The sequence below is a fragment of the Ammospiza caudacuta genome, chromosome 9 (assembly GCF_027887145.1).
Source record: "Ammospiza caudacuta isolate bAmmCau1 chromosome 9, bAmmCau1.pri, whole genome shotgun sequence".
In the NCBI taxonomy this organism is placed as follows: domain Eukaryota; kingdom Metazoa; phylum Chordata; class Aves; order Passeriformes; family Passerellidae; genus Ammospiza; species Ammospiza caudacuta.
Window position 1 is genome coordinate 33,568,160 of NC_080601.1, and position 24,044 is coordinate 33,592,203.

Sequence of the window (24,044 nt, forward strand, 5' to 3'; positions counted from 1 at the left end):
GTCTTTGTTCATTTACTCATAGGAAAACCCTCTGGTGTCACCCCACGTCAGCCTGCCCCTCCTGGATGTTTGTGCCCTTTTGCATTTTTGCAGGCACATATCATAGCTCCCATTAATCATCATCCATCCCATATTTCCATGTTTCATTTTGTAAGTAATTTCCCATAAATCAGACCTCATTTTGGACTGAAACAGAGATGAATAACAAATAATTAGGAACAGGGGCAGCTGGCTTTCTGGGAAGCTCCCCAACCCATAGTTCCCATATAACATAGCTGCTCCTGGTGTGTTTTTTCTGTGAAAAAATCCAGTCTTTCTAGGAAATGCTCCGTGTTTGTTGTGGTTATGCCTCGTACTCCATGATGTACATGCCTGTTTTCCCTGACAAGTGCAGTCATGCATCCCGAGATGTGACTTGAAGTGCATTCAAGTCAGCAGTGTTGGATGGGCCCTCATTGCTGCGCTGCTCTGTCACTCTGTCAGGGCCCTGCTCGTCTGCATTTCCCACAGAATTGCCTTCCCTGGTGCCTTTTATCCCTGCAGCTCCCATTTTACCCTGCACAAGGGGTCTCTGGTGGGATGGTGTAAAGGAGACAGGGCCAAACTCTTGGTTGGGTGTCCTGCAACAGGACAGGAAGCAAGGGAAACAAACTGGGGCACAGGAGCTGTTCTGTTCCCTCTGAACATTAGGACACATTTTTCCATCCTGAGGGTAACCAAATAGTGGAACAGGTTGCCCAGAGAGGCTGTGCAGTCTCCACATTTGGAAATATCCAAAGCCCAACCAGGCAAGGTCTGGAACAACCTGCTCTAGGAACCTCTGCTTTGAACTAGGACACGCACTAGAGGGGTTGGACTAGACCATGTCCAGATGTGGCTTCCAGCCTCAGCTGTTCCATGTTTCTGATCTCCATTCCCTTTTCAAAGTGTCACCCCAACCAACTAAAATATAACAGGTTCTGTTTTCCTTAAAAGCAATTTTTTCCTGTTCCTCACTTACCATCAGGAGCTCTGTCAGCATACAGCTCCTCCTGCCTGCTGCCATCCCTCCTTTCTGCTTTCATCCCATGGAAATCAGCATTATGACACCTTAAAGTTTAGCAGTGCCCAAGAATAACTTCTCTTTCATCTCTCTGCTCTCATTTAGTAATTGACCAAAGTATTGCCTTTCTGTTCTCTAAAAATTGCTTAAAATAAAATGTTTACTTCAGTGTCAGGGCTGAACTTTACCTAGGTGATTCCTCAAACTGCTTGATCAGCTGAGTCAGTGGAAGTGGTTTTAGCCTTCCCCATGTCTCCTTTCATGAGTGGCAATTTTTTGTTTTCCTTGCTCCTATAATTTTAGGACTAACATCTTAGAACTTGGAATTATTTATTACATGGTATGGTCTGGAGATGAACTGACTGATCACATGAAGATAAAACAGTGCTTTGGGGACTTTTGGCTTTTTTTAGCAGTCTTCACAACAGTTGTTTCTTTTTGTAAAGGAAGCAAAACAAAGTCATGGAAAAAAGTCTCAGACATTGCAGAGTTTGAATCCCCAGTGGGGATCAAATGAGTGACATGAAAGTATCAGAGAGCTCTTTGTATCAAGATCTTGATGGAACTTTACTGCTGCTACTCAAGACTCTCTTTGAAAGTCCTGTTCTAGTCATGGTCTGCCCATGAACTCTGCAGACTAAATCCTAAATGTCCAGTGTCAGCTGGAGCCTTTTTTACCAGAGCTCACAGCTCTGCTCTTTGGCATTAGCTTCATGCGTGGTTGGGTGGCCCAGGCCATCTCCCGATTTGAAACTGTGAATTATCTGCAGGCTCTACTGTAGAATTACATTTAAATTACATTTGATGGGGTCCCTTGCACTGCTGTCCCAGGAGGGCTTGTCATCAGCCTGATGGAGTTGCTTTTGTTCTGCTCCCTATTCATATTAAACAAACCCTTTGAAGCTGAATTAAACAAAAGTGTAGAGATGACTTATAACATACTGTTGTTATCTCCATTTTCTTTTCCATGTCACATTCCCAAATGGGATGCATATTTCAGGCTCTTGAATGGATTTATTATTGCAGAAAGCTTCTGGGGCAGGAAATGGTGAAAGACTAATAATTCCTTGGTGAAAGGAAGGATTCTCCCTTCTGGAAAATATTCTAGTCCATGCTATGTCTTGATATCTGCAACAGAAGCCAGGAAGAATGGCTGGTTTCACCTGTTGCCATCTCTAGAGCTGGCTCCATCTACAGCTTTTCAAGTTCCATTTATTTCTAGCATTTTTCTCCATTGTGACTCTCCTGGGACTCTTAGGAGACTGCAGCTCCCCTGCAGCAGGGTTTTGCAGGAGAATCCTCTCCTCTCCCTGTTCTTTCAGCCCCAGCCTATTCCCAGTGGCCTGTTCCCTTTTGTGTCTTCCAGCCAGCAGTGGCCAAGCCACCCACAACCAACTGCATTCATGCTCCAGAAACTTCCTTCTTGCATCTGAAGTTACTGAATACTCCCTTGTTTGTCATGGAGGAACCCAGGAATCCCCAGGCAGCTTTTTCTGTCCTCAGCTCCCCTTTTCTCTGACCGCACACTCCAAACATCCTACAGCCTGACAAGGGCAAATTCACACATCAGCCTGGTCTCCCCACTGAGCCCAGAATCCAGACTGCAGAGATGGGAAATAACCCCCTTTCATCCCTTCAGAGCTGACCTGAGGGCAGAGACTGCAGAGCTCTCCTGTATCATCTCCAGGAAGGTCCAAATCCATCCCTTCCTTCTGCCACTTGCTCCTCAGCTGTTCCTCAAAGGTCCAAGGTATCATTTCTAAAAGTATTCCAGAGCCATGGGTACTAAAAATGATCTTTCTGCTTTCAGATTCTTCCTTACATCTGTCAGGAAAGTCCTATTGACACGAGAATAAAAGACTAAAAGAATTTTTGATTTCTTTGCCCAACCAGAATAGAATAAACCTGATTCTGATTGGAAATTCCAAAGCAATCATCTTCAATAGGCTAGAGCATAAAATTGTTGAGATTTTAAAAAACAAAAAAACTAAAACAACCCAGAAACAACCCCAAAAAACTCCTCACAACAAAAATCCTAGTCTCAGGACCATGAGAACTCAAATCTAATGCACTTATTTGAAAGCAAAGCATCTCTCTTTCCTTCTAGCAGAGGAAGCAAAGTCCAGAGAAGTGCTCTGAGACAGATCTTTTGCAGTGAGTCAGATGGATGTGGTACAGTATCATGTGAATCTCTCTGTTCAGGGAATGACAGGGCATACAGATGTTTCCTCAAGTCTTTTTAAATTTATGGATCAGGCAGTTGTGATCTGTCAGCCCAGATGTCACCAGCTTGGCAGCATCACAGGCAAAGTGTGGGGAAGAAAGGGCTGTTGCTGTTTGGAAGCTGAACATCGCTGCTGTGGCCAGCAGCAGAGGAATGGCTTTAAACCCATTCCTCTGACCATTCAATCTCCTGTTATTGCTGCTGCTGGGGCAGAAAGACCTGAGCAGAAAATATGAAGGGACTTATGTCTACAAGCCCCTTCAGCACCATTTCTGGCCTGGCTGCTGCCTCTGCACCATGGGGCACATGGATTGCCAAAGCCATTTGCCATCTCAGGCTGGAATTGAGGTCCCCAGCAGCACAGAAACAGAACTGAGGTGGCTGTTGGAAGTCAGATCAGAAAACCACCAATGCCCAGGTGGTGAAAATGCCCAGTGGTAGCAAGGCCTGAAGAGCTGTGACACTGTAAACCCCTTACAGGGACAAGAAACCCCAGCTCCAGCCAGGCACCAGAGGAAAGAGCACAACATGACATTAGCAACAAACAATTTCCACGTTCCCTGTTGGTGAGACAAGGCAGCTGAGCTGGGCTGCTGCCTCGGTGGCTGAGGCAGAATGTGCTGGGGCACACAACCCTGAGCTGGGCACACAACCCTGATCTGGGCACACAAACCCTGATCTGGGCACACAGCCCTGAGCTGGGCACACAACCCTGAGCTGGGCACACAGACCCTGATCTGGGCACTCAGACCCTGATCTGGGCACACAAACCCTGAGCTGGGCACACAGACCCCGAGCTGGGCACACCATCAGCATCTCCAGGCAGCCTTGCCCCAGCGTGGAACCCGCCTGGCTCCCTCTCCTGCTCCTGCAGGGATGCACCCGAGAGCACGGGATCCTCCCCAGCCTTCCCAAATGTGTTGGCATCCCTTCACCCCTAGCTGGGACCGTCCCGGGGATCTCCCGGGATGCTCCCGGTGCCCGCCCGGGCTCAGAGAGCCCAACCCAGCCCTTGCCCCTGTCCCGCCTGCCGCCGAGCCCCGCCGGGCTTTGCTGATGCTCTCGGTGCCATCACCGAGCACAGCCCACCCGGGCAGGGCTGAGCGCTGCTTCTGGCCCGGCTGCGGGCCCATAACGCCGGGGCCAGCGGCGGAGGAGCGGCGGCAGCGCTGCCATCCCCCGGAGCAGCCCCGTCCCCGGGCAGCGCTCCCGCCGTGCCCCGTCCTCCGTTCCCCGTCCCGGGCAGCGCTCCCGCCGTGCCCCGTGTCCCGTCCCGGGCAGCGCTCCCGCCGTGCCCCGTTCTCCGTTCCCCGTCCCCGGGCGGCGCTCCCGCCGCTGCCCTTTCCTCTGCTGCCTCCCGGCGGCACCTCCCGAGCGGCTCAGCATCACCCAGGGAACGGCAGGAAGGTTTGTCTCGGAGGGATCCTTAATACTGTCCAGTCTAACCCTCTGCCATGGCAGGGACGCCTTCCACTGGAGCAGGGTGCTCCAAGCCCTGTCCAACCTGGAGTTGGGCGCTTCCAGGGATCCAGGGCAGCCACAGCTTCTCTGGGCATCCTGTGCCAGGACTACATCACCCTCAGGGAAGAATCTCTTCCTAATATCCTATCTAAACCTGCCATCCCTCATTTAAAGCCATTCCCCTTGTCTATTTGTGAGTTGCCCTTATCCAAGGTCCTTCTCCAGCTCTCTTGCACTGGAAGGTGCTATTGAGTCTCTCCTGTATATAAATCATATTGTATATATATCCCTGTTGAATCTCTGCTGGATATTTATCGCAGTGTTTCTGTTCATGGACTTGCTTGCCTGATAGAGCAAAGATGCTGAGTTCACTTTGGTGGGCACTGCTCCATTATGGGTACCCAGGAAACAGGCAGGACTTGCTGTAGCAGGTAGAGGTTGTGCACTGACCTTCTCTGAAAACAAACAAGGCAAAACTGAGGATAATTACTGAGCACTGGCTCCATGGATGGAACTCCCCATGACTGTAAAGGGGTGGTTCAGTGTGCCATGTGATGCTCTGGAATGTAGTGCAATGGGTGAGGGAAATACAATTTGGTATTTTTGGTTTTTCCTAAGCACCTGTTCTTTTGAGGGAAAATTATTCTTACAAATGTAAAAAAAAAGCAAAACAAAAAGAACTGAGACAAAGAACATGGAACTTATGAATGTACATCTTTACATGTAAATAACATATAAGAAAGTAAAATCTTTATGTGTTACTAGGACATGTAGATCTCCTCTTGAAAGTGTTCACTGAAAGCAGGCAAAAGAAACGGTCTCTATTTTGACTGTAAACACTTTACAGCAGGTGATTTTCTGAGGATTTCACCAGCATGTAGAACAGTGCAATCCTAATCCATTTAACTCCAGTTTTTAAGCAACAGCAGTTGCAACTCCCCTCTGTACATCCCTATGGGCACATTCAACAACAAGTGGAGATAAAAATATCTTTGTGGAGCTCTTGCTTTTCTGACAGCCTCCCCATTCCTGTTGGCACGTTTCAGCTCCTCACCAAAGACGTGAAGCAGCGGCTGGGATGTCAGGGGGAAGGGGCAGCAGAGGTGAAGAGACACCCCTTTTTCAAGAGCATGAATTTCAAGCGGTTAGAAGCAGGAATGCTGGATCCTCCCTTCGTGCCTGACGTAAGTACAACAGCAAGGACCCCCAGTGGCCTCTTTTAAGAGGTTTGTTTCTAAAATAGCTTCTCTCTCTCTCAGGGCTGTCATCGCTCTCTGCACAGGGAACTACCCCAGGAAGGTGTGATGAGTGGTGGAGCTGGAGTGGGGAGGCTGGGAGGAAGAGGAGAGAGGGCTCTGTGGGCATGGGGATTTAATCTGGGGCTTGATCCATTCCCACTCCTTTTACCACAGCATTCCTGTATGGCACTGGAGGCACTGAGAACCCTTATCCATGGCATTACTGTGAAAATAAGTGTGCTCAGAACCAGGTGGTGCTTGGGACAATCAGCAGTGAAAGCCAAATGTGTGCATGCAGGTTTATAGAGGTGAAACCAGAAATGCAAAGTCCAGGGCTCTGTGGAGTTGGATCATCATGAGAAGAGTCATTTGCTGCAGAGATCCGAGCCAGGCTCAGCATCAAGTGTCACCTCAAGCAGAGAAGGTGACTTGGACCTTAGAGAGCATTTGAATCTCTCTTTCTCTCTCATTTTGGGGCACAGAACCCAACACTGAGTCCTTGCCCAGATTTACACACCAGGCTCACACATACTGAAAGGCTTTGTTGCACTGGCAACAACAAAACTTTTTCCACCCTTTTGTGGTATGGGTTTCTAGCCCAGTGTGCAGAGTTATCTGATTATTTCCCTCCTGCAGGGCTCTCTTTCTGGCTGGAGCTTCTATCCTTAAAGTCCCCATATGGTTCTAAGTAAACACTGCCATTTTAACATATTAAAGAAAGTAACATCTTGGCAGCTCCCATTCCCCTTGCTGCAGGCTCAACCAAACCAAAGTGGTTTGAACGCTACAAAAGTTTACTTTAGTTGCTCTGGTTTTGCTTTACATTTTACTATGCAGCCTAGTTATTCCTGCCAATTAGCCCGTGGTGTTACGACCTGCTTTAGTGGGAAGAAATAAGAGACAAGCTACTATTTCTTTCTGATGTAGAAAATTATAAAATTCTGGGCTCAAATTTGAGATCCGCCAGAGTGCATAAAAACTGTGGCACGTAAGGCCTAGAAGGCACCTCTTAGGGACATATTTGCAAAAGCAAAGGCACATAAATTTTTATGGCTCTTTATTGGGAGCTCGAGAGCTGCCCCTAATTTAATTTATTTGGCACTTCATCCATAGATCTCCCAGTCTTCACTGAAGTCAGCTGAATCACCCAAAGCTATATAGCCAATGGCAGAAGTTGTTATCCAAACCATGTCTCTCCATCCTCTCTTACAAAAATTGGATTGCATCTGTCAGGAATGCAGAGGGATACAGCCTCCAGCAAACAGGACTTCTGTCAGGAATTAGGTCAATTTGTTTGGTCACAGTGCTGAGAACCAGATCAATAAAGCGCTGCACACCCTGGCTGTGCAGTCCTGCTAGCAGGGACAGACAGCAGGATTCCACATGGGCTGGGGTCCAGGCTGGTCCCACAAGTGATCCCTGCACACCAAAGGTTGGGAGATCCCTGGGCACACACACTGCCTGTGACAGGCAGCCACTGATGGATTTTCTGCTCCCTGGGGCTGACTGCTGAAATAAAGAGCTGGAAGTTCCATCACTGCAGAGAGCTTTGTCTCTGTCATCCCAGAAAACTGAATGGTTCAAAAAGGCAAAGCCATTTGACTGTTCCTTTGAAGAAATGCAGCCGAGTTAAAAGAGTTAATAGAGGTAATTCTGGGCAGCTTCCAGCAGCAAAGCTATTAATAAAAACAATGGAAAAGTGCCAAACCTCCTCTGTTTTCTTTAGCAATTAGGATGCATTCCTTTAAACTTCCAAGCTGCAAACTCCACAGCTATCTGGGCAGGAGGGCACTTTCTATCTGAGGCCTCTTTCCAGGGCTCTCTCAGTGTGCCACTGTGCCACTGGTAAACATTCTGGTTTTCTGTTGTTCCCTCTCTAAATAAAAAGACTGCTGAAGGGTTCCATTTTTCTTTTCTGGCTCTTTCTGTCCTTTTGCCCTCACCTCTTAACCAGATGGTACATGGATGACTAAAACCCTCTTTGACTGATGCTTTGAGGACTTTGGAATAGGAAGCTTAATGTGCTTAAACTGAAGTCAGCCTTTGATGATAAACATGCAGGCAGAGCAAGCCTGGAGAAAGAGGATGCAGACACACACTTGTTAGACATTCTCACTTGACTGAATCTGTGAATGAAAGCACACGGTCCGACTCAGAAATATTTTTCCTCTTGTCATTTCTCCTTTTTTTTCCTGCTGACATAGCCCAGAGCAGTGTACTGCAAGGATGTGCTAGACATTGAGCAGTTCTCCACAGTGAAAGGAGTTAACCTGGACCAAACAGATGACGATTTCTATTCCAAGTTTTCCACAGGATCGGTGTCTATTCCATGGCAAAATGAGGTAAGGATGTATCATAGCAAAATTACTGCAATAAAGCCCATAACACAGACGATTTAAGGGGAGCTCTATGTTCCAGTAATATATAGCTACTGGAGAACTTGCCAGACTCTAATGCTTTCATGAGTTACAAATGGCCTCTTTCAAGATCTGTAATGTAGCACAGATGTCAGGTTCAGGTGACTGTATCTGTTGGCTCTGTGTGTTTGTGTGAATTGGCAAGGATCCTACTGTACTTCCTCCTCCTGGGTTTCTGCAGAGGTGTTTGGGCAGCTCTCAGCCCCTTCTGTGGCTCAGCTGGAAATCCTTAAGGATCCTCCTCTGGTGACCCTGCTGTCACCCACTGTCAGCAGCAGTTCACCCTGCACCCTGAGCTCCTCCAGCATTTCCATGCCTGGGTCTTTGTCTCTGCTTGGCATCCAAACACAGCCAGCAGTGGATTTCAGAATCCAGCTCTGCATCAAACAGCAGATCCACTTGGGCAGAGGGCTGCTAGTAACTGGGATTTTGTAAGTGTGCCTGTCTCTGCCTGGTATTCTCTGCAATGCTGGAGGAAAGAACAGAAAGTCTTGTGGGGCAGCTTCTGACAAGCCTGATGTGCAAACACACAGAGCAGACTCAGCCTCTGCTTTTCATACTCTCAAATACACCAGCAGGAATCCGACTGTTAACTCTCCTCACACACTGCTGACTTTGAAGAACCCAGCCCTACTGGAATTTATTTAGTGCAGATGAATAATTCCCTTTTTTTCTCTCTCTCTATATATATTCCATTAGATGATAGAAACAGAGTGCTTCAAGGAGCTGAATGTATTTGGACCAAATGGTACTATTTCACCAGACCTAAACAAAAGCTACCCCCCAGAGCCACCCAAGAAAGGATTGCTACAGAGAATATTTAAGCGACAGGTGAGATCTTTTATGACTAAGACCAGGAAACTGCTGTAGATACTTTTTTTCACAGCCCTGTTCTGGTGATATTTGTGCTAGGAGAAGGGCAGTTCATCTTTGAGAGGGCTGGCTCCCACATTTTCCTCCATATCTCAAGTTTTTCATCTACCCTGTGTGATTTTTGCCACCAGCAGTTCCAGTGTTGCCCATGAGTTTTGTTTCCAGCAGTTGAAAACTTCTCACCCAACCTGTTTTTCAGTGCTATGCCTTTTGAAACTGTTTTATGGTTTTAAGAAGTTCCTTGTGAAAATCCTTGATTTATGTGTTTAAAAAAAAAAAGGCAAATGCACATTTTGAGGGAGGAAAGCAATATAATAAAGAAGAGAGCAGCCTGGATAAAAAATTATGTGCGGCTTTCATGAGACACCAAGGCACCACTTGCAAATGTCAATAACATTCTTAGACTGGGCTATTTCTGTAGGGTTAAAGCCATGCCTGAGCACTGGCAGGTACCCTCTGCATTAGTCAGATTTAGCAGATACTGACATTTTGCAGTGAATTGATTTGGCTCTTGGAGCTGGAGTGAGTCTCCTTTGCTGCATTGCTCAAGAGCTGCCATGGTTCTGCTGACCTAGAGAGACTACAGGTAGGAAAACAAAGAATATTTTCCATCTGAAGATCTTCAATCAAGAATCTTGCGGTCCAGCCAGTACCATAAAATGAACAATGTTGGATTAAAAATAGAACCATGGCATATTATGGAAATCTAATTGTAATTTTCTTCCTCTTCCTACAGCATCAGAACAATTCAAAGAGTTCTCCAAATTCAAAGGCCAGTTTAAATCATCACATAAATTCAAATCACGTAAGTTCAAACTCCACTGGAAGCAGCTAGTTCCAGCTCAGTCCCATGAAACATCATGTTGCATCCTTCCACTATAATCTCTGGAGCTTCTGTGGATGAGAGAGCCTCCACCATTGAGTGAAAAGAAAGAAAATCTGGATCTCCCAAAATGGAGATTTTTCTATCCATTCCTTCCAGTGGAGCCTCACATTTTAAGAAGAAATTTCCACTCAGGTCTGTTTTTGGAGGTGGCACTCAAGACTGTGTGAATCAAATTTGTCTCTTTAGAACATTGCAATAGAAATTCAATGAACATGACTACTTGCACGTATTTAAATAGCATCATACTAGAACTGAATTTTGTCTTTATTATTTTTAAAGAAAAGTTTTGTAAATTTCTCTATTGTCTCAGTTTACATTTTGTACATTTGTATTTAAATGAAAGTCAGACTTTGGAGGTGTATATTTTCCAAGCAGCAGCTGTAAAGCCATGTGTTTTAAGACATTTTTTTAAAAGAAACAAAATGTGACTCAAGACTTCCAGAGCCTCAAACGAGAAATCATTCTTTTTAGCAATTCTAGAAAATTCTTCATAAATCACTTTATCACACGGGGGTTTATTGACATGCATTTTTATGGAACAGTTTATTCTTAATTATTTTACATCTGTATATTTGGTTTACAGCAACACTGCATACATTTCTCCTCTTCATTAGTTTGTAATGTCTCACATTAAATGCTAAAAGACAAGATTTTGATGCATTCACAAATGCTACTTGCTATGCTGATGGTTTGTGATGTCTTGGGACCAGCACAGCTGAGATTTGCACTTGTGTTGTTGCTCCATCAAAGGCTTTTTAGTTAGACAGGGAGCCCTGTTTTAAGCTCTTTTCCTTCACTGGTGTTTGTGCTGTTTCTAGCAACAGGCAGAACAAAGCTGAGGGAGAGGTGACCAGGATAGCAAATGTCCATTTCTTTTTCTAGGACTTCAAACCTGCACCTGCTGAAAGGAGAGCAAAACTCAAAGTGTTCTCCATGCTGCAGTCAAAAGCCCAAGGCCTTTCCACAGCTGCCCACATCAAAGAGGCAGCAGGAGGGAAGTTCAGCAGTCTGGCTTGTGCCAACCATGAGATTTGTGACAGCTTTGTAGGGCTGAGCTGTGGAGGCTCAGGGTGGGATCTGAGCTGCTTTTGGGCAGTAGCAGAACCCACAGGCTGTGGCTGCACTTAAAATACTTCCATGTGTCATGCAAACACCCCCTGACACATCCCCTCAGTTAGACCCTCGACTGAATGAAATGCCAGCATGAAATAATAACTCCCACTCCCAGCTCCATCGTTCTTTGTCCAGGATCCTTTAACCATTGACAAAAACTCTGCCCCACTAGGATGAGCAGATCAGGCAGGATCAGTAGTAGTACCTCAGGCATCAGAATCAGGCTCTTCTCAAGTATTTCACTCTTATTGTTAAGAACACTAGGCCAAAAAATAGGGTAACTTCCCTTCCACAGGAGCTGGAAATCCTTTGTGCCCACAACTGCAGCCCAAAGTGTTCTGTAGGGTGTGTTGGTTCCCCATACTCCTTACAATGTTGGCTAGACTATACTGAATTTTTTAAACCTTTGGGTCATCAGGAGCATCTGAAAGCCACCCTGGTGTGTTTAAAATCCTGTTAGCCAGCAGTGGAGCTACCCCAGGGTCCAAGGAAGTGATGTTCCAGTGGGAGTGTAAATAGCCAAAATTCATTAGACTGCCACGTGCATGTTCTGTGTGGCCAGTGCTGAGGGGGAAAAGGATGAAGGTTGGTGGTGGCAAATCCCTGAGTGAGAAACACACAGGAATGACATAGCAAAGCAGCTTGAAGCTGTGAGACAGAGGGGCAGAACAGGGACTTGCATAGAGCAGCTGACAGAGAAGAGTCAAGACAGGGAGATGAGGCTTCAGCCATTCTCCCATGTCAGATGATGGCATTGCAGATCTTATAGAAGGTGCAGGATTTTAGAGATGTCGCTAGTTTGGCATGTGAAGACTAAAATCTTCATTCTTCACCATCTCCCAGTATTGAGAAATACCAGCCAATCCCTTACTGAAAGCTGGTGAACAAACTGCAAATGTTGGTTATACCTTTTAGATGCTCCCAGCCCTAACCTGTGGTGGATGACATTTTAGGGACAGCAGTGAATGACAGCATTTGTGCCTTGTCCTGCTGTCCTTTCAGGCAGGACAGTGCTCACTCAGCAGCTCTGGGGCTCTGGCAGAGTCCTGGAAGGGTGAGAGCATTCTCCCTGGGTACCTGCAGGGTGTGATGCTGGGGCTGGGTACCCTGAGTTCTCGTGGCATGGAAGAAGGATGCTGCTGTGCACCTGAAGGCATCAAGCCTGGGATGGAGCCCCCCTGAATCCCACCTCCTTGGAGCATTGAGAGAGGAAGAGGAGAGACAGAAAACACCACCAACAGACAGAGATTTCATCCCTGCAGTGTCTCTACAAACTACAAACAGTATTACCATGCTGGGGCAGCAGAACTTTTCGGCCTCCAGCCCTGGAAAGCTTAAAATCCATCAGAAGTGCTAATGACCAGTCCTAGGGATCTCCTTGTCGTGGTTTGCCTACAACAAAAAAACCTGCAGGATTTCTTGTTTATTCCTTCTTATTTTTGTTGAGATGATTTTTATTATTTTTGCAGCTCACCATGCACTCAGAGCTGGAGTAGGAGCACAGTCCTTGCACTTCCATAGTGTGACCAGGTGCAGTTTGGGCCCAGAACTCAGGGCTGAAGCCCTCTCAAGGCAGTGCCCTGCTCAGCCAGGCTTCCACAGGCATTTGGCCATTGGCTCCATGGAGTCAAACTTAAAAACCACTGGGAACTCTGAAAATAACAAAAGTAGTTTTGTCATACAACCTTGGAGAGCATTTGCAATAAGATTTTTAGTATTTTGACTCCAGGTGAATTTTGAGGTGGGTCTGCAGGTAACAAAGGAGTAGAAAGGAGTAGTTTTGTAATAGCTTTCCAGACGGATTCATTTTCTTTATGTCCTCTTCAGTTAGCATCCAAATTCTTTCCAAAAATGCATATGCTCAGATCTGGTTGCTAGTTTTAAATAGACAGATGAGCAAACTTAGCTCTTTTTAAGAATCAGAAATCATTTGCAATCTGATCCTGAATTATGCAAACATGCCTTTTATTTTTAAATCTTTGTTGAGGAGTCTGATGAACACTAATTAGTTGACAGACTTTCATGAGTCAGGTGTTTGCTATTCATTTCCTACAGTGTCTCAAGGTTCATTTGAGTCTTGTAGCATTTTTTCCCCACTGTTGGATGTGAGGCTTTTTTTAAGCAAATGAATAATGAAGAAAAAAAAAAAAGAAAAAACACAAACTCTTAGATGTGCACTCTTGACCTGGATTATCTAAAAAGAGGTTTTCCACAAGAATGGCCATGACTCAGATGTTGTTCCTGAACAAAAACCTGCTTGTGAAGCTGGGAAAGGTGTGAAGATAATCAAACCAAGCAGGTAGTGCAGATCAAAGGGAGTGTTAGGGAGCTGCAGAATTCAATATCTCAGTGTTCACCTGGCCCTGCTGGTTCCTGCCAGCTCAGAGACAAAGCAGCTCTCCATAAACACAGCTTGGTACCTCCTCAATTTGCAGCCATCAGCTGGGAGTGCCATCAGCACTAGGAATCAAATTTGGCTGACCCAGTAAAGCACCAGATTTGAAGACATAGATTCTTAAGGTCATTCACCCAAACCTCAGGATCCAGCTTGAATTCTCTGCTCACATTTCCAATCCAGTTGATCTTTTTCAGTGGCCATGCCTCAGCTGAAGGAACCAGCAGGAAATGAACTTGCATTAGTGGTAAAAGCACAGGCAGGGTGAGGGAGACAGAAGCTGTGAGCTCTGGAGGACAGGCTGTGAAGTCCCATGGTGTGTGGATCTCCAGCAGGGGTGCAGTGGCACCACACTGCTGCACCTTCTTCCTTGGGGCCACCATGTGCTGGCCAGAGTTCCTGCAGTGACCTGGGGGTGGCACACACAAGGGCTGGCCCATGGCTCAAGGACAGTGTTGTCCCTCTGAGGTCAGAGGGACAGCTGGATGGGGCAAGCAGGAATCCCCCAGCCTCAGCCAGGCCTGTGCACCCAGCCTCAGCCAGGAGCTCCCTGCACAGGCTGCTCGGGAAGAGCAATAAATGCACAGCCCCAGAGCACAGCTGCTGCTCCTCACCAACATCCACAGGACAGGAACGGGCTCCATTGTGAACAAGATGTTGGTGTTTGCACCCCTGCTCCACAATTAGTTGTGATCATTGATTTGTTCAGTTAATATTTGTCATATTCACTGCAGAGGAGTTCATTCATCAGGCATTTCCCATACAACCTTGGAAAGACTGGATTTTTCTTTGGAAGAATATCCCTTCTGTCTCTTGGCATCTTCCATCATGTGGAAGCCTGCAGGAGCTCAAGTCCTCACTCCAAGGCTCTCCTGCCCAGGGATGGTCCCAGTCTGTCTCAGGCTGCAGGGAGGTTCCTTTGGCAGTGAATTTTGGAAGAATCAAATGTTCAGTGGCTCCATGGAAATCAGGAAGTTCCAGAGTTGTCTTTCTCAAGCCTTTCACAAATATAACCTTTAACTTAAAATAATACTAAAGATTTAGAGTAAGGAGAATAATTACTAACACCCTCATGCTAAAGTTAAGAGAAAGTCTGCATCATTTAAAAACGTCTCTTCTGTGTGCTGGGCAGGACACACTTCCTTTTATACTAAATAATATTAAAGTGCTGGCTGGTAATAATTGTCTTTCCTTAAATGCAAAAACTGAAAAGATAAAGGAATTGGTTCAGAGGATTTTTAAATTATTTCCTTTGGGGAAAAGAAAAAATTTCATCAAAGAAGGTGAAAGCCAACAATATGCTACTGTATTATGGGCTGACCTCCCCCAAATGTCTCTGTGATAATACAAATACAATCTGCTGCAGTTGGATCAGCTAAGCTGCTGTACTGACAAATGGGCTTTATGAAAGAAGCAATTTTAAACAGATTGCTGCCTATTCATTAACATGAATATTACTGCTGGCACATATGTATTCTCCTTGCTGTATGTACTGGAGCCAGGAGTGATGGTTTCTATTCCTCTTCTGGCTGTGTTTTTCCTCACTGCCCTGGGCAAACCTCGGTGCAATTTTGTTTTCCCATTCCCAAACACGGGAGGGATGCTCTCTGTCTGTCAATGGAAAGCACTTTGGAGTCTGTGCATAAACCAGATCAGTATCAGGTCTTTGTATTATTATTTAAATGAAGTAGGCTTAGTGTAGCTGCTCTTTATTTACATGACCAGTGAGACACTCTCCTAAATTAGGACTCTTTTATTATTGGTTTGTCTTAGCTCCTTAGAGATACTGAAACAGAACAAGCTGCACTTCTGTAAGACATCTCCAGCAGACAAAGAGGTGGCAGTGCAAATGTTTAAAGCATTCATTTCTTGCTGAAGAGCTGGCCAGTGAGTGTGGCATTCACATGGAAACACTTCCTCTGTTTCTAGAATGGAGATAAATAGTTATGAGGAGGGGAGCAAAACAACATTCATTGGTTCGGCTTTTTTGGCCATGCCTGCAAAGGATTCCCTGGGCACCCACTGAGAGAGGTGCTGTGTGAAGTCCCAAACGTGGATCTGGGTCTGGAAGCAAAAGAGGCAAAAAGAGCAAAAGTGCCTGGGGTCCGCGGGCTCCAGGATTTCTGGAGTGGTCCTGCAGAGAGGATTCACTCCCAGAGAAGAAACACCTCAGGGAGTGGCTGGATGGCAAATGTGTTTTCCTTTCTCATCACCCCACATGCAGCTGTTGGATATGTTAATTAGCAAGCTCAAACGAGTTGTTTCATGTGTATTGAATGCGGTCTCCCTTAATTGCATTTCTTTTAAACACTGGACACTCTTCTAAAAGACTGAACATTTTAGCCTTTTGAAGCTGAAAGCTGTAAAAACTTTATTTTGTGTTTCTGAGCAATGTAGATAGACCTAAAGATTTCACGAACTATCATGTGGTTGCCCATATCTGACTAATAATTAAATTGTAAAATTGCTGTTTCATATTAGGGTTAGTCTTTTCACCTGCTTTAAAAATTAAAAATCATATTTGGTATATAAACACACACAGAATATCCTTCTTATTGAATTTCAAGAGCATATCCAGGAGTAAATGTTTTTAAGCACTTCTAATACTGTAGTCTATAAGAGGAGCAGACACTTCTAAAGCAATGTTAAAAGTTGTCTTTCATAACTGAGTCAACAGATCATTTTTGTAATAAATTAAAGCAAGCGTTCTCAATTAGAAGAGCTAGTGGCTGTTGATATTGTACAAAAAAAAAGTCATTCTAATATCCAAGGGGTTAGGGGTGGGGAGGGTCTGTTTGGTTTTGTTTCTCTTTCCAGGGAGATCTTTAACATTGTTTGATGAAGCTAGTTTCATTTTGAGATTGTTACTGAAGATAAAGGCTTCTGTGTTCTATGGCTGCTTGGATTCTTCGTACATAATGTCCTAGTAATGTCACAGTGCTGCTGTATTTAGATCAAACCACTGTTTTGATTGGGTTTTTTGGCTTTTTTTTTTTTAATAAATTCCTTAATTTAAATACATGGAAACCATATGTTTTGCTTTAATGAGGCACCTAATCAAGCAGAGATTCCGCAGGTGCTTTGGATCCTGAAGATGGTTACAATGAGGGTGGGGTATCTCATCTCTTTCTGGATGGCTTTGTGTGGTTTGTGGTCTCTGTCCCACCACAGAGATTGGGGGACCCAGCCTGAGGTTGGATCTCATTTTGGGCACGTCCTGTTCTCACCAGGTTGTGTTTCACCTGATCCTTCCCTTCCCTTCCCTTCCCTTCCCTTCCCTTCCCTTCCCTTCCCTTCCCTTCCCTTCCCTTCCCTTCCCTTCCCTTCCCTTCCCTTCCCTTCCCTTCCCTTCCCTTCCCTTCCCTTCCCTTCCCTTCCCCAGCAGCCAACACAACTTTTTTGGGGTAAATTCAGGGAGAAGGGGACAAAATCCCAGCAGGAACACGAGCTGCAGAACGTTTGAACTCTGCTTTAAGTGAAGTGAGCACTGCCTGATTTATGAGGCCCTGCTTTGCCTAAGCTCCAGACAGACAGAATAAATTTACAGGAGGAAAACAACAACCAGCCAAGGTGCTGTGCAGAGTTCCACACAGGAACACCTGAAACAGAGATAAAGGGTGGCTGCAAAATCACCAGCAGGACAGTGATGGTGCACTGCTTTTCCTTTAAGAGGAGAAAGAAGAACTTTTCAGAGGCATAAAGAATATTTTTATGAGACTGCTAATGGCAGGCAGTGTCTGCATCAAGTTGCACGGAAGAACATTGAGAAAACAGATTATCTGCATGAAAGAAGCAGCTACATCCAACAGCTAAGCTCAGTAAAACCCAAGGTAATAGACTATACAAATTCAGGTCATGCATATTATCACTTTCCAAACAAACCCAAGAAATTTTTTCACAAGGTTTTAACAATCTGAGAGGCTGTGAGATGAAATTTTATTTCTTCTCTTAACAGCTCTTGGTGGGTTTTTTTGGGGGGTTTTTTTGGGGTTTTTTTTTGTTGTTTTTTTTTTTTTGTTTGTTTTTTTTTTTTTTTTTTTGTTTTGTTTTTTTTTTCTCTGTAACTTCATGTCTTTTCTATGCAGAAACATCTAGAAATATTCCCTCCAGGGAGATTTAGTCTTCCTAGACTTTTCCACTATCTCTGACATGGGATGTGCAGCTTCTCAGAGGAAAGTCATGACACTATTTTGAAGGAAATCCAATTTAAAAGACACGTCAACTTTTTATAATTCCTCAGGGTGCTTTACAGATGAAAAATACCATAAATGGGCCTGGCTGTGAAATTTCAGGTCTATGGGGTCCTTCTGGGGGAGGAAACATTACAAGTTTATGCCAAGTCAGTCTATCTTTTGGGATTTTGAAATTCTGTTTCATGTTTGGTATTCAGTAAAAGCAAAAAATAAAATTTAAACATGGCCTGTTAAAAACTGATGCTCTGAATTGTCTTCAGTGGAGAAGTACCCAGAGGCTGAGCAGCTCGAATAACCCATTTACAGATGCTTGGGTAAATCACAGAACCATAGAATCATTAAGGTTGGAAAAGACTTCCAAGATCATCAGGTCAAACGTTTGACCAAACACCACCTTGTCCACTAAACCATAGCATTAAGTCATTTCTGGAACATTTCCAGGGATTCCGCCACCCTCCCTGGGCAACCCATTCCAAAGTCTCACCACTCCTTCAGAGAAGAAATTTCTTGGTTTTCTGGTTTCTTTTTAATTGCAGCTTATTGCTGCTATTTTTTTTTTCTTAAGGGAGCTTTGTTTTCCTTTGCTGTCAGCAAATGTCAGTCTCACCCTAACAGTGCAAGTCTCCACATTCCTCTGTTCATTTAAATCTGCACAGAGGCTCAGGATGCTCCAGACCTGCTAATCTGGGGTTATTGCACTGTGACAGCCATTAAAACATCAGGAGCAAAAAGGCAGGCAGTTTCCCTTTTCTGAAAAGCTTGTAGGTGGGAAATGACTTGCAAAACCAAACTTCAAAAGGACACATCCAAGTGTGCAAAGCCACATGTTTAAGAAATGAAAGAATTAAGGTTGCCTGTGTCCCATTAATACTGTTCCTCATGCACTGTTATTATTATGCCCTCACATAATACCGTGTTATTATTGTGCATCCACTCCTGGAGGAGAAACTAACCTCTGGCAAGCTCACAATGAAAACCAGATGCATCCCTTCAATGGCATCTGCTAATACATTATGAGTTTCAGACTTCCATTTAAATCTTTCAAAATAAAAATATTTTCCTGCAGGGAAAATCTCACCTAATTGGCTGCTCCCTCCATTTGCAGCAGGAAGACAATTGGGAATTCAGAAAAGTTTATTTGTGCTAAATATTTAGAGTTTTCTCCCACGCACAAAGGACTGAGAGCTCTCAGTATCCTATCTGGTTTCTCTTAGATTATCTTGATCCCAGGATGGGGGAAAGGATGTGGAATGAGTCTTAAATGTTTCCCTTCCCCTTTTTTTAGGGGGAAAACTCTTGGTTGTTTCCTGAGGGAAGTGGCAGAGGGATGTGAGAAGTTCCTTAATATGCCCTCCCCTTTCCTGGTATCTCTACAGTCTGAAAAACACAAACATGAGGCCAAGAGCTGAGGAGGCAATGCAGAAGAAATATTTCTGCAAGCAGGTGTTGGGAAGAAGGGAAATGTGACCTGCAGAAGGGACAAGACAACTTGGGGCAAGTTTCACCAGGGCTGAAGAAACAGAGGCACAAGGAGGGAAGAGTGATGGAGAGGAGTCAGACAGGATGGGACTGGGTATAGCCAGGGCCATGGTTTACTTGTTAAATCACATTAAAACAAGTCTGAAAGCAAAGAGAGAAACATCCATTCCAACCACAACTATAATGAGGAATTTATTGCTGATGATACCACAGGCAGTAATAGATCTTTCTGGAAGCTTAAAGTCATTGCTTCATTTGGGTCTGATATTCACTGTGGAATTAAACATTGACATTTCCCATAGTAAAAAGATTCAGCTGCAGCTGACATTTTATACTTACATGACCACGATAAACATTAAAATACGATAAACAATTTGAAGTTCAGATTACATTAGGAATTCCCTATGTGGTTCTTGTATTTACAGAAGGAAAGAGGGAAGGAGCCTTCTTTCATACTTAATTCCATCACTCTAACTTAAATCCAGCATTTTTTCCTCTCTGCCCCTGCGGTGGTTTTTCAGTCAAGGGGTTTTGAGTCTGCAAATAAAACCATAATGGCTGATCATATTTAAATGTAGATCTTATGTCTGTGTTTGCTTCTTCATGCATCAGACTCTTGCAGTGATCCACTGATTACATGGCAATGACTGAAAATCAGTAATTTCTCATCAACTATTTGCATCTGTGTCAGAAATAAGTCACAGTAAGAAGATAAATTAGTCAGGCCACAGTGACATCATAAAAGCAAGGGGCTTAAAACAGCGAAATAAAGAGGCAGAATACAACAGCCTTTCCTCAGATTAATTAACACAAAGTGCACAGCAGGAAACAAGCTACTCCTCTGACACTAATCAGCTTTTTTGAAGGCAACTTAAGTATTCTAGTAATACATGCATGTATGTACTATACCTATGGCTCAATCATGCTGATTCTTTCCAGGAAATAACTGAAAACAAATATATGCAATGGTAATCAAGAGCAATCCCAAAACAAGCCCCTTTCGGCATCAGAGGGGACTGAGCTATCAATGAGAGCGGTGCAGGAACAACTCTTCCAGGACTGCAGGAAAACCCGTGACCATCTCCAGCATCACTTCTCCTGCACCAACGCTTCCAGAGGAGCGGTGATGGGCACTGTCAAGAGCTCCAAGAAGTCACCAGAGTAGGCCTTTAGGATGCTGTGGATCTCCTGCTGAGCCTTGCTGTCCATTCCCGCACTGCTGTGCTGCTGTGCTGGGCCGCAGGGCTGCTCTCCCTCCCTCCCGCTCCGGCACCGGCTCTGGTTCCTCTCTGCAAACCCCCTGCATCTCCTGCTGCTCCTCCGGCCCTCGCAGCTGCCCAGCTCCAGCAGCCTCTCGGTGAAATACTCCTGCAGGGGCTTGTCCTGGAAGCCGGGGCTGGGGGGCCGGTGGGCTCTCGAGCAGCCTCCAGAGGGGCCCCCCAGGCCATGGGGTAAGGAGCCCCTCCTTGGGCGGTCACTGAGCTTCCTCCCTCTCTCCAGGTCCTGGAACGTTTGGCTGAAGGCAGGATTTGCCAAAGAACTTTTTGATAGCTGTTTTAAAGAGAGGCGGGGGAGGAAAAGGCGGGGTTGGGGGCAAAAAGAAGAAGGAAATATTAATTAAGATATGTTGGCTTAAGTAGAAGTGTTGCCCGATTGATAAATGACACAAAACTCGGATAAGTTTTGTGGGTGCTTTATTAAGGGCCCGGGGAACTGGGGGACTCACGTCCCAAAGTCCGAGCCCCCAAATTCACGTATGGGTGCTTCACTCTTATATATGTGATTCACAACAAAATCTCTAAGGAACAGTCCTCCGTTCCCCTTGCCTGGTCACAGACCCCTTGTGATACATTCCTTGGTTCACAAACAAGGTCATTAATCCTCTGCTTATCTTATTCTAAGAGCATTGTATGCTGCCTCTAGACAGGTTAGCATTCTTACCTTCTTGCACTAGTTTAATTATTTATTAAATCTCTAAGACTACCTGCTAGGTAACACACAAAACCCAACACACTTTCAACAGCTACAAAACTACTTTTTAACAAACCAGTTCACACACAACTCACTATAATTAAATATTTTGCTAAATTTCATTTCTTTTCCAACAGAAGTAGATCTCAGGTATAAGATTCCATACAATAAACAGCTGTTGAGATGTTTGAGATTCTTAACCAAAATTTCCTGAAGACCAAGCAGTTTGGTACCAATCCCTCTCTGGAACAGAAGTCCAGGGGGCTGAGGTCAATGCTGAGCATTTTTACCTCCAGCTGACTGTGACACAATTTGTGTTGTCTCTGTGAAATTCTAACTCTTTTAATTTCTCACTTGTCTGTATTAACAGAACTTTAGGTTTATCTTTTCCAAATCCCATTAGCTTGTAGCTGCTGTTTCCCAAGGCAAACCTTGATCCTACTTCTAAGAGATTCATTTCCCCCTCAACCTTCTTTAATCCCAGGTAACTGCTGAACTCAGTGTATTTTTACAAAAATTGCAATTTTCACATTCAATATACATCTACTTCTACATCCTACAACGGTGAACTATTCAATATACATTCATTTCTACATCCTACAACTGTGAACTATTCAATATCCATTCATTTCTACATCTTGAAACTATGAAGTTTATTATTATTATTATTATTATTATTATTTTCATCATCATCATCATCAATATGCATATTTTTTCTCCTCTTTTCCCTTTGCAGAATGCTTCTCTCCTTTCCAACCTGCCAAATCAATACTCAAATTATTTAAATAGTAAAGGAAAACCTGGCCCAGCCCCCATTGATACACTTGGGCATCTTTAGGGTTGATTTCAGGGGAACATCCATGTGATAAATCCTTTTATTGACTGGGAGATAAAATTTTGGCAGAAATTCACCATGTAAAAGGTTGCCTCCCCACAGTTTAATGTCCTCTGGGTTTTCAAAGTCCCTGCCCTGCCATTCCCACCTTTCTCACAGGTACTCCAAGACACCCTGGCCTGTCTCAAGCCACCAGGAGCAGCAGCTGGTTTCTGTACAGACCATGGCCTTTTTCTCTGAAAACCTCAGCAGTTTGGCTTGAGAGAAGAACTGTTTTATATTATATTACTGTTTCTAATCAATAAAAAGAAAGACTATACTCTATGTAGATGACAGCCACAGCGGGGTCGTGGAACATTTTGCAATCATTTATTATGTCTGACAATGCCTTTGGTATTTAAAAAAAAAAAAAAAAGCCATCACTCATGCAGTTTCTGACAATCTCTAATTAAGTCTAGATCCTCACTAAGGGTCCAGCCACAAATCTGGTTGGAGAGCCCAGCAATGTCTCAGTGGGGCACTCCATCATCAGCCCCTGGCACGCTGCCTGCTCCTAATGAATGAGCAACATTGAGCTCAAATGAGAAATACTGGGTTGGACATGCCATGTAAACTGAAAAGCAATCGAGGTTTTGATCTCCCACTCTTCCATCACACTTCATTCTGGAGGGGACCCAGCAAATCTGATGTCCCTGCCTGCAGTGGTTGTACTTTTGGAATAAGTTAGGTAATTGGACACTTCAACCTGGCCAAAGCAGCCTTCCTAGCTCAAACTTTTAAAAATGGTTTAAAAAACAAAACCAACCTAAAAATAATAATCAGCTTTTAAAATGTAGCAGAATAAAAGCCTTTCAAGTTAAGTTTTTCTACACCCAACCACAGCTCAGACTTTATTATCATATCAAACATCAGCTTCCCAGAACATAAGGGAGCTATTCATCCAGCAGAAGAATAGGTAGCAGTCACCACATATTGCAAAGAGAGTTTTGGCATGCAAACCTTGACATCCTGGAAGCCTGGGTATTCTGGGATGATGGGCAGGGCACACTTGCTGACTCTGTTTGAGCTCTGCTGTTTCACAATCCTACGAGAGCACCTGCAGCTCCTGGAGAGGGGGCTTTGCCCCAGCTCAGGTGGATTTTCAGCAATGCCAAGCACTCTGCAGTGCTTTATGTAGCAAGTTCTCAGGCACAGCGTGGAGGCAGGGCCCTCCATCTCAGCAGGATGCAGAGGAGTTTGGGAGCAGTGTGTATTCCAGAGTAATTCTCCCAGGAGTTTGGGAGCAGTGTGTATTCCAGAGTAATTCTCCCAGGAGCTTGGGAGCAGTGTGTATTCCAGAGTAATTCTCCCAGGAGCTTGGGAGCAGTGTGTATTCCAGAGTAATTCTCCCAGGAGTTTGGGAGCAGTGTGTATTCCAGAGCAACTCTCTCTCCCAGGAGTTTGGAAGCTGTATGTATTCCAGAATATCTCTCTCTCAGGAGTTTGGAAGCTGTGTGTATTCCAGAGTAATTCTCTCCCAGCTCTCCTCTACTGCATTCCCTGGTCCCAGGGTACAGCCTGTGGTGCTGAGTGCCAGCAGCACAAACAGATACCAGCAGGAGATGCCTGTGCTGAGGTCTGGGACCCTCAAACCATTAATGCTGCTTTTATCCCCTGACAACTCCCCACAGAAGGTCGGCAAATCAGAAGGAAGACCGCAGAGGGCTCAGGTGAGAGAGAATTTGCAGGGATTAGAGTGTCCCATGTCATCTCAGCCTGCCTGATGTGGCTCTGACGTGGTGGCAGCAATTAGGGAGGATCAGCAGCCACAGCAGGAGGCGTCACTCAGCCGATTTGGAGCAGGCAGATCACTGCCCTTGTGACTGACAGGGATCCCTGACACCAAAACCTTCAGGGCTTTAGCCCAGCAAGGTGAAA

At 44.8% G+C, this 24,044-nt stretch overlaps 1 protein-coding gene across 1 annotated transcript in view; it reads left to right on the plus strand.

Annotated features, from left to right (window-relative positions):
- The window catches only part of GRK5 (G protein-coupled receptor kinase 5), a 31,356-nt gene extending 17,039 nt beyond the window's left edge, over positions 1 to 14,317 (plus strand). Inside the window, exons 9-12 of the mRNA XM_058810092.1 lie at positions 5,774 to 5,911; positions 8,170 to 8,307; positions 9,082 to 9,213; positions 9,992 to 14,317. Coding sequence (XP_058666075.1) covers positions 5,774 to 5,911; positions 8,170 to 8,307; positions 9,082 to 9,213; positions 9,992 to 10,090 — 507 coding nt within the window. The 3' untranslated portion in view covers positions 10,091 to 14,317. The remainder of the gene's footprint in view (positions 1 to 5,773; positions 5,912 to 8,169; positions 8,308 to 9,081; positions 9,214 to 9,991) is intronic.
- The last annotated feature ends 9,727 nt before the right edge of the window (positions 14,318 to 24,044 follow it).